The following is a 14,767-nucleotide window of genomic DNA, read 5'->3' as shown; positions in this document are numbered from 1 at the left end:
CCTGCAGTCCAGTTCCTGTTCTCTTCTTACATCACAATTGGAACTCTAGGTGTTCCTAGCCTCTGTCTGCAACCTCTGAGGGGCGTCCCCAAAGGAGGTGGCTGCCAAGTGGGGTGGGCTGAGGGTGGTGCTAGGGGATGAGGAAGAGGCTGCAAAAGACCCTTTTTGTCAGAGGTGTCCGACACTCAGTCATCTCTGGCTTGTCTCAGGTAGTGGGGGGACACAGCCCACCAATGCTGCAGGGGGGCTTGTCAGGCACAAACCACCCGACGGTGCACGGTGACTGCGCCCTGGCCGGCTAGCTCCCTTTGGGGCTGGGAAATAAGAACACGTGCTGCCCAGGGGTGGGACCCTTGCCCTCCACCCAGAGGGATCGCTTTGGGAGGGCCAGGGGTCGGGGGGGTGGGGGGGAAGACGGCAGTTAGTCTCAGCCTGGAAGGGGGAACAGGTGGGAAAACAGTGGGCAAAGAGACAGAGAGAGAACCGCAGCTGGGAGGCGGGCTCGGAAGGGTGAAGCTGACCAGAGAGCAGCGCCTTCTGCGGGAGGAAGGCACCTCTTTCACCCTCCCGGCACAGCTCTGAGTCAGCCCTGGTACTTGCATCTGTATGCAAAGAGGGGACGTACCTTCTCCATCAGCTCAGAAGGTGACCAGCACACAGCAAACAGTGAACCTGAAGCAACAGTGAGGGGGCAGCACACACGCTCCTGAGCGCAAAAAGCAGGGCCAAAGGGGCAAACGGGCTCCTGACAGGCTGTTGTGACAGTCCCAGGACAGCCTGAGGTCAACCCCAGGGTCAAGAAGGGACCAGGCTGGATTTGTGCAACAGCCCTCCCCAGGGTTCCTCCCCTCTGGCTCCTTGTCAGCTGGAGAAACTGAGCCACGGGCCTGGTGCAGGGGGTGCCCCCGGGGAAGAACTGGGAGCTGGGGCCTATCTGCTGACCTGACCCAAACCCACGGTTATATCTCCCAGGAGAAGTGGGCTCAGCAGAGGGTGGGGCTGCCGTGCACAGGTCTGTGTTTTCCCAGCTGTCTGCTCCTCTTGACACGGACAACCTACTGATTACCTCCCTACCTCCCACCAAGCCTGGCCTTCCATCAACAGCCGTCTTCCGAGGAACGGAGAGCTCTCCCAGGGACAAGACCGAGGCGTTGCTGAACTGAGAAGGCAAGAGGGTCTGGGATCCAGAAGGTCCCAAGGAAACACTGCCCAGAGGCCCGAGGGGAAGCCCAGGGAAGCACCCCATCCTGTTCCCAACACTCCGCCTCCCGTGAGACCTGACTGCTGGCTACATACATGACCACTGACCAGGCCCGTCTGGCCACGTCCATCCCATCCTGCTTCCACTGCCAACTTTTCCTTCTGCCATTGCGGGGCAGTTGAGAACATGGATTCTCAGGCCAGATTGCCCAGGTTTCTAATACAATCATCACCCTACCTGGCAGACAACCTTGGACACCAAGCCTCTCCATTCCTTAGCTGTGGAATGAGGCTGCCTCATTGAGGACATCTTGAAGATTAAGTGAGATTAAATGAGATAATATAGGTAAAGTGCTTACTTAGGACAGGGCCCTGCATGTAAGAAGTTCTATTATTAGAATGAAAGTCTGTGAAGGCAGGGGCATTTGTCTGTTGCTTCAGCATTATACTCCCTGAGAACATAGTAGGTGCTCAGTAAACGTGTGGAAAGAGCGCTGAATGCATGAGGGGCCAGGAGAAGCAGGGTCTGTGAGTGAGTGAGCTGTCAGACAGGGCGCGGGGCATTAGGGGTGGTGGAGGCTGGGCACGCTGCAGGATGCTCACTTCCACCAAAGGCAGGAGCTGCTACTGGGTGGCATGTGGGAACGTCAGCCCAGAGATGCCACATCTTCCAAAATTTTATGACAAAAAAGGAAGTCCAGATTTTTATGGGAACTTAACTAAGATTTAAATGGTGGCAACTAATTTGATCATTTAAAAAAGCAGGCCAATGGGAACAAATAAAAGAATACAGCAAAGTTGCAGGATACAACACATAAAAATCAGTTGTGTTTCTGTACACTAACACTGAACAACCCAAAAAGGAAATTAAGAAAGTCATTCCACTTACAATAGCATCAGAAAGAATAAAATATTTAGGAATAAACTTAACCAAGGAGGCAAAAGACTTGTACACTGAAAACTACAAAACTTTGCTGGAAGAAATAAAAGATGATACCGGTAAATGGAAAGACATCCTGCATTCATAGACTGGAGACAATACTGTTAAGCTGTCAGTACTACCCAAAGCAATCTACAGATTCAATGTAATCTCTGTCTAAATCCCACTGACACTTTTTGCAGAAGTAGAAAAATCTATCTTAAATTTCATATGAAATCTCAAAGGACCCCTAATAGCCAAAACAATCTTGAAAAGGAAGAACAAAGTTGGAGAACTAACACTTTCTGACTTCAAAACTTACTAAAGAGCTACAGTAATCAAAACAGTGTGGTACTGGCATAAAGACAGATATATGGCTCAATGGAACAGAATAGAGACCCTCAAAATAAACCCTCAATTGATTTTCAACAAGGGTGCCAAGACATTCAGTGGGGAAAGGACAGTCATTTCAACAAATGGTGCTGGGGAAACTGGATATCCACATGCAAAAGAATGAAGCTGGACCCTTACATAACACCTTATATTAAAAATTAACTCAAAATGGATCAAAGACCTAAACGTATAAGCTAAAACTATAAAACTCTTAGAAGAAAACATACAGGAAAAGCTTCATGACATTAGATTTGGCAATGGTTTCTTGATGTCAAAAGTATAGGCAATAAAAGAAAAAATAGAGAAGCTGGACTTCACCAAAATAAAATTTTTTTGTGCATCAAAAGACTCTATCAACAGAGTAAAAAGGCAACCCATAAAATGGAGAAACTATCTGTAAATTGCATATCTGATAAGGGTCAGAATATATAAAGAACTCCTACAACTCAACAACAACATAACAACCGGATTCAAAATGGGCAAAGGACTTGAATAGACATATCTCCAAAGACAGTATACACATGGCCAATAAGCACGTAAGAAGATCCTAAATATCACTAATCATTTGATAAATGCTAATCAAAGCCATAATGAGATACCACTCCAGACCCATTAGGATGGCTATTATTAATAAAAAAAAAAAAAGGCAACTCAAAAATAACAAGCATTGGGAAGGATATGGAAAAATTGGAACCTTTGTGCCCTGCTGGTGAGAATGTAAAATGGTGCTCCCGGTGTGGAAAACAGTATGATAGATTCCTCAAAAACTTTAAAATAGAACTATCATATGATCCAGCAATTCCACCTCTGGGCACATACCCAAAGTTACTGAAAACAGGGTCTTAAAGAGATAGTTGCACACCCATGTTCATAGCAGCTTTATTCACAGTAGCTAAAAGGTGGCAGCAACCCAGCTGTCCACTGATGGATGAATAGATAAGCTAAATGATATATCCATACAACTGAACATTATTCTGCTTTAAAAAAGGCTAATTTGCCATTTACAGTATGAATGAATCTGGAGGGCATTATGCTAAGTGAAATAAGCCAGACACAGAAAGACAAATACTATGATTCTCCACAATGGGACATTCTTGGAACAGCTAAATTTATAGAGACGGAGTGGAACAGTGGTTGCTAGCAGCTGGGGTACTGAAGAGTTAGTGTTTAACAGGCAGAGTTTCAGTTTTGCAAGATGAAAAGAGTTCTGGAGATGGATGGTGGTGATGGTTGTACAACAATGTGAACGTACTTAATAGCTCTGGACTATACACTTAAAGATGGTTAAGGTGGAAAATTTGATGAGTATTCTACTAAAAATTATTTAAATGGTTAAAAAAAAGAAAAAAGCAGGCCAAACAAACAAGGCACATGTGAAGGCTTAGATCTAGTCTCTCACTCTGTGGCCTCTGGGCATATTTTCTAAAGGTTCTATCTTGAGGTGCAGGGGCAGTAAAAGATGGGGTGCAGACTGGGCGTGTGTAACACTGGCAGGAGCCTTGGAAGCGTGGAGGCCACTGCACAAGGGACATCCACAAGAGGAGAGGGGAGCTCGAGGCCACCAGGATGTGGCCAACATCGAGGATAGTCATCCGGACTAGCCAAAGTCTTCCTCAGTAACTAGATCAAGACTGGCATCCTAGGCAGTCTGGCTCAGCTGGGTGCCCCAAGACGGAGGACTTCTGGCCTGAGTGCTCCCCACGGGAGCACAGTGAGCTGCCGGTCAGTACAAACATCTCCATCTGACATATCCATGTGGAGGCCTGAAAAGACTCCCAAAGCCCTCCCAAGGCCAGGTTCCAACAGTGATAATGGCAGCCCCATTTACTAATTCAGCTTTGCCAGCGGGGCAAGGGGGCTTTACCAGGTCATTGCTTTTAATCCCCCCAACCTATGAGGTAGGTACTATTATTATCCCCATTTTACAGGAAGAAAAACTGAGGTTCCAAGCAATTAAGCCTTGGTTAAGCAACTCGTACAAGGTCCCCTGACCACTAAGTGGTGGGCCTAGAATAGGAGCTCGGGTCTGAGGGACCTCCGCTGAGCCCTCAGTCATAACCATTAGGCTACATGGCCTTTCAGGACGAGCGACGTGGGAAAGCAGCCATGTTCAGAAGGCGAGTCTAGACAAGTCTGGGGACAAGGTGAGTGTATCCCACTGTGGGCTTTTCTTAGAGAAGCCACACTCAGTGGAAGACCAGGAAGGTCAATCTGTGTCCAACCACAGCGACACTGATAGGAGACCACAGCACACAGAAGTGACACCTCATGACGCATTGTACTTTACAGTTTGCCATCCATTTTTCTGTCCAGTTTCATAACGGATCTACCCTATAACCACAAAGCAACATCCATTGGACCCAGTTTAGAGACTGGTAAATGAAGGCTCAGAGAGGAAGTGACTTGTGACAGCTGCACGGCCAGGACTAGAGCCCTGCTCACATGACTCCAAATCCAAAACTGTTGTCCCAGTGACCATGATGGTGGTGGCAGTGGTGACACCAATAATACTGGCTCATCTCATCAGGTACTGCTATTATGTCCATTTTACACATGAGGAAACTGAGGTGCAGAGTGGTAATTCACTAGCCCAAGGTCACACAGCAAATGAGTAGTACCAAAGTCAGGACCTGAAGCCGGCTCTGGGCCCCAGTGGTTGGCCACAGCGCCACAGGGTCGGGCCCTCCAAAGAGTGGCTCAGAGACCTGGAGCTTCAAATTCATCTCCTGAGATAGTTTCAGAAAAGAGCTGGCAGTCAGAAAGTTCAGGAATAAAACATGAGCAAAGACCAGGAACCATTCTGAAATCTCCAAATCATCCAGAGGAGTGGGGGAGTGAGGGGAGGAGGGGGGCCAGGAATGTCTGGAGAGCTGTGGCTTCAAGACAACAAAAAGGCTGAGAAGTTTGACCTTCAATTTCCCCTCTAAAAAGTAAGTCAATTTTGCTAATTAAAGGGAAAAAATGTTTCTTAAAAATTTGTTTAAAGTCACAAAAGGCCACAGATTGTTATTTCATTTATATGAAATGTTCAGAAAAAGTAAATCCACGCAAACAGAAAGTAGATCAGTGGTTGTCAGGGGTTGTGGGGAGGGGGACATGGGGAGTGATTTAATAGATCTTTGTAGGATGATGAAAATGTCCTAAAATTAAATAGTGGTGATGGCTGCATCACCACTGTAATATACTTAAGACCATAAACTGTACATCTTAAAGAGGTAAACCTTACAGTATGTGAATTATATTTCAGTAAAGTTCTTTAGCAAAAACAAAAACAAAACTTGTTTCAAAAGTGAAGTGCCCAGACAATCTAAACCGGGGAAGGTCAGGGAAGGAATAGCTCTTGCCACAGGCCAGACCTGTGTCCTGCAGGGAGGGCCCTGGACCAGCCCACAGTCCCACAGGCCAGCCCCTCATGCCACGTTCCAGCTGTATGAGCTGTGGTTCCCCCTAATACTCATTTTGCTCCTCATGCCACAGTCCCTTTGCGCTAACTGTTCCCTCAGCTTAGAACGAATGTACTTCCTCTGCTCTGTGCCAAACCTCAGCTCCAGCATTGCTTTCTTAGGGAGACTGTCTATAACCTCCCTGCAGGTTCTGCTCTCCCTGACAAAGGCCCTGGTACAAGCCCTCACGTGCTGCACGCGCGCCCACCTGCAGGGCGCTTGTTACTCTTCCCAGTTTACATGCGTGCATGTGACAGACATCTGTCCTCCCCTAGACTGCAGTCTCCACAGGCTAGGGCATGCCCGTCTGCCTGGACATCCCTCGTGCTCAGCTGCGTGCCTGTGCATAAGACACTCAGCAGACATCTGAAGAAGGCAGGCGGGCGGGCACTGCAGGAGGCAACAGTGATAGAAAGCTGGTGTATCACACCTGCTGTAAGGAGCTCCCATTAGTTGGGCAGACAGGCCTAGAGGCAGCAAACAATGGGGTCAGTGTATAAGAGGGAGACACGGGGTGCTATGGATGCCCCAAGGAGGCTAACCCAACTCTGCAAGGGAAAGGTGGTCAGGACAGATAGTTCTTGAGGGCACACCTGTAAGCTGGATGCTGCATTTAAAAAATTCATGAAAATGATCTGCTGTCCCTGGAGCTGAGAACAAGTCCCAGTATTCAGTAATGTTCCTTCCAGCAGAAGGTCCACATGCTGGGTAATCCCAGAGAAAGAAGGTGGCCCCGCCCAAAGGCAGGGCTTTCCACAGAGAGCCCCAGGGCTGGTGTGGAGACAGGGTTGGGGACTTTGGGGGAGTGGGGAGAGTCAGACACAGGCACGAGAGACAGACACCGATGATCAGAGTGGGGAGCTAAGCCTCAGGAAAGGAGGTGGGGAGAAGAGAGTGAATTAGCCAGGCATACAGAGGAAGGCCAGTGGTCAGCCTGAAGGGACACTGGAGCCCCAGAGACCCCTGGCCAGTCAATGAAAGAGACGACACTGGCCAGCATAACCCTTCGCCTTTCTCTGCTTCTAGAGGTGTGAGACTCCCTTCTCTCCCATGCACACGTGCCAGACTCTCATTTTCTGCCAGTTTTCTGTGGGGTGACCTGTGCGATGAGTTGTGTCCACCTGCGCTGCCAAGCCAGGGCACCCTGGAAGCTCGGGTGGACTCAGTAACTAGCCTCAGGGCAGGAGCATCCCTGTGCTTTCCTGCTCTGCTCACGTCTGCACATGCTGCCTGTCACTTCTGGAGAGGTAGGGCCTGGCCCTTGGTAACCACGAGGAATGGAGCACGTAGATGACCAGGATGGGAGGCCCTGGCCTCTGATTCTTGCCACCTGGCCCTCTTGTGCATTCCCAGTCCAGGAGAGGATACCCCACCTGTCCACTATGCTGGAGGCCTGGTGGGTCCCAGGTGCCCTGGGTGATGGCCTGTTCCACAGCGAGCAGTGGCTGCTGCCTGTCCCGTCCTCCCCAGGTACCTGGTGCTGCAGCTGGGTGGATGTGGCTTGCCGATCACTGTCGCGGACAGCCAGCCTCTCCCGCAGCGCCACCAGCTCCTCCTGCAGCTGGGCTTTCTCCTCCTGCAGCTGGGACATGGCCTCCACCATTCTATGTACCACAGGGGCCGCACCCGGCGGCCCCGACAGGCTCGAGCGCCTCCCGCTGCCAAAGAGCCGCCCACCTATGAGCAAAGTAGCGGCCGATCAGCAGGGTGAGGAGAGGGAGCCTGTCATGGCAGGGCGGACCATGGGGACGGGGAAAGGATGCAAGCAGAGGGGTTGGGGGAGCCGGGCAAGGGCTGGGGCAGCAGCAGCATGGGTTACCCGGGGGCCTCCGGGGCCTGCCTCGCAGGAACCACTTTGGCAGGCAGCTGCTGGGGAACCAAACTGCCTGGACCAGGACTTCAGAAAGCAACTTTCACTGATTATTCCCCTGAAGCCAGTGTTCTAGGTCTGATGGGCAATACCCTCTCCATGGCCAGCCTGCGAGGACTTGCAGCTGAGAAAGCCATCCCTCTGGCAACAGCTGTGCTCTTCCCAGAAAACACTATTCTTAGGGGAACATAATTTCTTTAAATTCCAAACTCTCTCCAGAATACAGAGAGGCAGGGACTCCCCAGCCTGCCCCCTACCTTCCACGGGGAGTGGTCCCCTGTACACAGAGAAGCAAGGGAAGGTGTGTGTGTGCGATGGATGGACAGACCAGGTCACGGGGACAAACACAGCACATGGGCAGGAACACAGCCAGGCCCGCTCCGGGGCAGACCCCTGCGCTCTGTGGAACTTTTGAACACAGGGACCATACGAGCAGGAGGAAGGGATAAATACTGGGGCGGGCAGGGCCTCAGCCTGAGTCCTCCTCCTCCCACAGCCTTCCACTGTCTGGTCACCAGAAGCAGGAGAGACACAGAGACACGGACGAATGGAAGGACAGAGACACAGAAGCAAGGCCTGTGACTGCCGATGGGGCCTGGGATGCTTGCCATGGCTTGCTTTGATGGTACCAAGGACGGCCATGGTCTCTGCAGCTGGGAAGCTGTCAAGGAGGTGGGGTAGTGGGGCAGAGGAGAGGCTGCAAGGGCAGGGGATCTGCCTCCCTCCTCAGGCAGCCCAATATGGGTCCTGGCCAAAGCCCAAGAGGCAGGATAAAGTGTCCAAGAGTGAAGTATGGAGAGTGGCAACTGCTGGCTGAGAGCCTCCACCATGCCTCAGAGCACCAGGGAGTCTGGGCTCCCCCACGCCAGGTCCGGGGAGCCGCAGACCTGTGTGGGCAGGATTGAGGGCGGTGTGGCCCAGACTCTGGGAACGAAGCCACCTGCACCTAAAGTCACACACCCCAGCTTCACCCACAGGGAGGCAGCAAGTGTGCTCACTGAGACGGCAGGGAAGCCAAAACAGCAGCCTGGTTTTTGGACTGGGCTGGAGTGGGGTGAGGGTGTGGATGAAGCTGCCTCCAGGCTGGGCAGGACATCTCAGCACGGGCCCCAGGATAGGTAGACAGTGAGAAGCTGCTCTCACTCTAAAGACAGCAGGCCAAGTATACACAGGCTGCCTTTTCCCTTCCTCCCAGCCCCGAGGGACGGCTCAGATTCAAGGCCCTCTGGACAGCAGGAACAGGGGCCGTCACCGGTTGGCTGGGGGCCCTGGCCGTGCGGCCTGCATGTGACACAGCATGCATGTCACACACCGTTGGCCAAGCTTCTGCTATCTGTTCTAGAGAGAGCGAGGTCAGACAGATGCTTCCAGGCTGGCACACGGGGCTGCCATGGGCAGCATGTGACCAGCAGGGCCCTCTGCCTTTGCAGACAGCCGTGGTGTAGCAGGAAACGCTCTGGACGCCAGGTCCGAGAGCTGGTTCTGCCACTTCAGAGACGTGTGGGAGGATCCCCTCAGGGTGTTTCTTTGTGAAATGGGGACAGTGGTCCTTGCCCCAGAGAGGCCACTTTGGGAAAGAGCCTGGAACCCATGAGGGATGCGCAGGTGTGAGTGTTATTTACCCAGCAGGACATGGAATAGCCCTTCTCGCCTGGGACCCTGCTCATCTCACACTGGTTCTGAGACACCCTCAGATGCCACTGCCAGGGGAGTTCATCCTGATCTGGGCACAGAGCCTGTGTGCCAAGGGAGCCGAAAGAGGGGAAAGCAGCTAAGGGAGGTCAGCAGAGGAGGGAGATATGAGCTCAAAGGGACACTTAAGGGTGAGGGACTGAGGGACCCTCCCACCATCATAGTAGGTCACTGGTCAATTCGAGTTTTCCGAAGAGCATCTCAGAGCCCCTGCCTGGGCACTGCCCCTCAAGGGCACTCAGGCTCAGGGAGGCCCCGCCCCACTGACAAGAGTCAGTCTTCAGGACTGGCTGGACGATGCCCCCACCATCCCAAGGCCTGTCAGCCCACACCCTGACCAGACCTCAACACCTGCCCCAGCACGAGCGCCCGGGGCCCAGACGGGTGAACGCGGCTCTGGAACAACCTCAGAGAAGGAGTGGCTCCTTGCCCCGTCCAAGTTCAGACACACAAATCACCCTCTGGTGACAGGAGGAGGAAAACAGGAGAAAGGCTGGTTCTTTTTAACCCCCTCACCCTTGGCCTTCCCCACAGGCTCCTTGAGGATGCTTCTTCCCAGTAACTGCTGGGCTCAGGCTTCCTGCAGGGGAGCCCCACAGAGGGGGCCCACAGAATCTTCCAGAACCTGTCAGCCTCACCAGAGAAGAGTGGAGCCGCCAGCTCCTCTTTCCTGGCCTCGAGGCAGCAGAGTGGGTCCTGGATGGACCCATGGATACAAGAGGAGGGGGTCAGGCCTCTCCCTGCAGGCAGTGGCGTCTTTGAGGCTGCCACCCTCGCCCTGCTTTTGACAGGCACTGAGGAAAAGACAAAAAGCAGGGAAATTCAACCCCAGCCAGTACTGGCCAAAGCCTCTTATCATCACTGGGGCCCGGTGGCGCTGGGAGGAGGGTGTCCCTGGAGTGGGGATGGGCAGGCTGGGGTCTCTGAGTCACTCGTCAGGGCGGCCACCTCCAGGTGAGGAGGCCAGTGTGTGGGGAGCCTCCCCTCCGGCGCCAGCCTTAAGCAGGGCTGTTCCAGTCAGCAGGCAGACTTCCTTTACCTGTTTTCTCTACATTCATGGCACCACCAGCTTCCTGGGCCTCCCCGTCCCGCCTGGGGGCCGGCGCCTGCCTCTTCGGGGATTTCTCTTCTTTTGTCCCCTGACTCTTGCTCTTGCACCCCTTGTCCTGCAGGGCCTGCTGCCAAGACACAACCAGAATCCTCACATGAAGGGGATGGCAGTGGGGAGGGGACCCCCCTCGAGCCTGAGGATGGTGTGCTTCTGGAGCTGGTGAGGACCCCAGACCCAGCGGGTCCACCCCTCACTGTGTGGGTGGGTAGGTGGGAACAACGAGGCCTGGAGTCTGGAAGAAAACGTGCCCAGGACTCACAGCGGGATGGTGGCAATGTGTTCTTCTGGCCTCATCGGCAGCCAGCCATCTGTACCAGCAAAGAAGGTTCTTGGGCACTCAGACATCCTCAAGTGAAGTTCACTCGACTGACCTGTGAGGCCTGAGTCACCAGTGCAAGGGCCTCCTAGCTTCAGGGGTATTGTCCAGCTCCACCAGGTACAGGGCAACCCTCCCCTGATGTCAGCTGTCCCCATCCCCCAGACAGCACCAGCCTCGGACTGCCAAGGGCTGGGTGACACACAGGTCCACATGAGCAGGGGAAGGTCATGGCCTACCCACCCAGCATGGCTATCCGGGAACACAGGACCCTGTCTCCTGATCAAGGAGGAACCAAGGCAAAGAAGGCTGAGGCAGGAAGGTGGGGAGTTGGAGAGGAGGAACAGAAAGAGTCTTTCATCCAGAGAAAGTCACCTGCAAGTCACACAGAAAGACATCCCAAGCAAGCAGTAGAACCCCATGTAAGGTCCGATCCCATTTAAGGACAATGGAAATAAAACAGGCCTCGAAAAGGAAATGTGGGGAAATATACACTGTTTTTCTCTGGGAGGTCAGGTGACGGTGGAGAGCCAAGAAGAGAAGCAGGCATCATTTAAACTTTGCAGGGAATAAAAAGAAACTTAGCCGAGAGAAAGTAGGAAGAAGGGAAAGGATTTACATTTCATTTTGAACCTTTTTGGCATTCCCATTTTTAACCTTATAAGCATCTATAGTGTTCTACTTTGTTATCTTCCATAACAGAAGCTGCCTGGGAAGGGAGATCACAGACACTTGTGTGTGTCTTTGTGCCCACCGTACTCAAAACAAAAAGACAAATGCTGTGTTTAAAAACTGCCCAGAACCCAGAGTCAGAAAGGCCCGGGTGTGAAGTTTGGCTCAGGTGAGCTGTGTGACCCTAGGCAAGTTACTTACCTTTCCTGAAGCTTCATTTCCCCATTCTTAAAACAGAAACCACTGGCCTCACAGAGCTGGTGTGAAGAGTCACTGAGACAATGGGGAGCCCCTTCATTTTTTTTTAACTTTCATAATCAAAAAGCCAATAAGGAGAATGGACAAGCAGAGAAAAGGGGTATCCGCAGTTAGTTAGTTCACAATTCACTCCCTCCCGCTCGACCCCACTTTCTACTTGAGAAGCAGTGGTTGAGTCTCCTGTATTTAGGAAAATTCCCGCCAACTTAATTTTGTCCCTACTCTTTGACCAACTGCCACACCAGCACGAGCAGCCCTATCATTGGTGGCGGCAACGGCGGCAGCTGGAAGTTTCCATTTGCCGTCCAGAGCAAAGGTTACACTATTTCTGGCCCGCTGGCCAAGCCACAGGAAGGGTAGACAGGCCCCCCGGGGGGGTTGGGAATTTCTGCAGCACCTCTGAAGGGAGTATTTCAGGTTTTCACCACTTGAGAGGCTGGCGGGGGAGGTCCCCACTGAGTCACCTCACTGTGCCTGGGTCCCTACTTCAGTCCCACACCCCCAACCTCGAAGCTCCTATAAACATAATGGAGCTTCTTGGGGCCCAGAAAGACATGAATGTGAAAACTAGTTGCTGGCGGGAGCGTCTCAGATCCTCAGCAGATCTGCTGACCCCAGGACTCAGCAGCAACCACAACTCAACACCCCATAATCAAAACTCATGAACAGAGCCACCACCCAACTCAAGGCTGCCAGTTTCTAACCACCTCCCGATTTAACTACCAATGGCTCAAGTCAGATATAAAATGGGTTCTCCAGTTTCTTTAACTGTTCCTGTACCAGACCTGCTTTTCTCATAGACCTCAGAGATAAATGAAGGACCATTTGGTTCAGTTCTCAGATGAATCACAGAAGACAGGCTGAGAAAAACCCTGAAGCCCAGATTGTCCCTGAAGCCCGAGATTGTCCCTGAAGCCACAAGCAAGGGGTCCATGTTCAGATCCAGGCTCGGGCCACACAAGGGAGGATACACTCAAAGGATACATGTTTCCCACACTCCATTTGTACATGTCCCTCCAAGGTGGACCCGTTCATGCACAGGCTTTCTTGGGGGCAGGGCCTTGGCAACAGCCCCGCAGAACTCTGGTCCTTCATCCTCTGCCACTGTGTCAATGGCCCTTCCCAGTTTGCTCATACATGTGTGATCATTTGATTACTCCTGGCCCCTCTGCTAGATTGCTGGGTCTATTTCTCTTCTTTGCTGTGTGCCAGCACCCAGCACACAGTAGGCACTTCATAAATATCTGTTAACAAATGCATTTGTTTAAAAAGTACAGAGCCTGTACTGTCCTGAAATTGCTCAAAGCTATAGCTGCATAAATGCATAGGTATTTTTTTTAAGGAGCTCTTTGTAATCAGAAATAACACAGAGGATCAATTAGATAAACCCTGAAGTAGAATATTATGCAGCATTTTAAAAGAATGAGGTAGCTCTCTATGTATTGACAGGCACGAAGAAATCACCAAGAGTTACTGTTGAGGGAAAGAGTCAAAGAATAGAAGATAATGATAAAGAAAAAAATTGTATAAATATAATCAAGTGGTTGTATCAGAAAGAGAAAGAAACAACAAACTCTTAACAGTAAATTTCTCAAAGATGGAGGACTACAGAAGGCATTCAGTTTCTAGATGTTATATCCCAGCCCTGTGTGAATTCTTTACACCATATGTTATAAAGCTCATCACATTTAGTGGTTCAGATCACAGCTTGCTGTGTGACCAGTAGCAAGTTACTTGACCTCTCTGAGTCTTCATAAAACTCACATAAAACAGCAACTGCATCTTGTTCTGATGTGAGATACAATACATGGCACAATGCCTGGTACAAAGTCGGTATTCCATAAACAGTAGCTATTATTATTGCTATCATGATGTATTATTTCTACAACCAAATACTATACATATATATGTAGTTTGTCTTTTAAAAGTCACCTGGTGATAACTGCAAGAGAAAAGAACCCAAGTTTTGACAAAGCCCTCTATCTAGCTTTAGATTCTCACTTTAAACAAGGAAATGCACTTACAGCCCCATAGTCTCTCATGCCCCAGTGGGAATAAACAGCTTCCCTAAAAACCATCTTCCTAACAGTTTTTCAAAGAAGGCCCCACATTTCTCACTTTAACACTGGAACCAGGGCGTGGCTGAAAAGCTGCTGTCATCTCCTGTGAGATTTCCCCCGAGATAATCTAATAAAGCAAATTGCCCCATCCTCCCAGGCTGAGGGCGGATGTGCTCTGAGGAGCTTAGCAAAGAGGCACAAGGCACGTCGCAGGTCTCCCTCAGTGCTTCCTTCCCCAGGGAAGCCTGTCGGAGACCCAGCTGCTGCAGCTCAGAGGGCCAAGACACATTGGCTGGGCTCGACCCCCAGTGTTTCTGAAGGCCCCAGGGCTTACCTGCACGGTCAGGTAGAGCTTGTGTGGGCTCCCGGGGCCAGCCCAGTCCACGCTGAGGGCTCGGCACTGAGCTAGGGCCGGGCGGGCTGCACTTCGGGTGCCAGAGTCCTCGTCACCGCCGGCCGGGGTGTCTTTTCCACGCGCTGTCCCAGGACAGAGGAGACAGGTGAGACGTTTGACATTGGCTGGAGGTTGCTGGCCAGGGACCACTGGCCAGGGCTGCGGCTGAGCTCCACTTTCACACACTCCGGGCCGGCCCGGGCACTGCCAGGAGGGACTCACACGCCCTCACATGCCTGCCCTACATAGAGGGAAGGCCTGGCACTGGGCAGCGGGTGGGCTCTCTCCTAACCAAAAGCCGCCCGCCCCCCCGCCCCATCCTCTGCAGGAGGTCGCCCAAGACCCTGTCGGGGGTGGGAGGATCTCCTCCCTCAACAGTGGCCTTAGGGCTGCCCCTGAGCACCCTCCACAGACAGCAGCAGAAGGAAGCCAACACCAC

The 14,767-nt window shown here is 51.8% G+C and overlaps 1 protein-coding gene across 9 annotated transcripts in view; it reads right to left on the bottom strand.

The window, feature by feature from the left end:
- KIFC3 (kinesin family member C3) overlaps positions 1-14,767 on the bottom strand; it is a 48,743-nt gene that overhangs the window by 13,719 nt on the left and 20,257 nt on the right. For 4 of the 9 annotated variants that reach the window (XM_074370665.1, XM_074370667.1, XM_074370668.1 and 1 more), the window contains 3 exons: positions 14,269-14,411; positions 10,557-10,695; positions 7,430-7,632 (listed from right to left, as the gene is read on the bottom strand). In XM_074370665.1, the coding sequence (XP_074226766.1) occupies positions 7,430-7,632; positions 10,557-10,695; positions 14,269-14,411 (485 nt within the window). Of the gene's footprint in view, positions 1-7,429; positions 7,633-10,556; positions 10,696-11,817; positions 13,119-14,268; positions 14,412-14,767 lie in introns of those variants that run through there. The other 5 variants (XM_074370669.1, XM_074370672.1, XM_074370670.1 and 2 more) reach the window with 4 other exon arrangements.

Source organism: Camelus bactrianus, chromosome 9 (assembly GCF_048773025.1).
Source record: "Camelus bactrianus isolate YW-2024 breed Bactrian camel chromosome 9, ASM4877302v1, whole genome shotgun sequence".
Lineage (NCBI taxonomy): Eukaryota > Metazoa > Chordata > Mammalia > Artiodactyla > Camelidae > Camelus > Camelus bactrianus.
The sequence above is the reverse complement of the archived record's forward strand: the minus strand, read 5'-3'. Positions and strand labels throughout refer to the sequence as shown.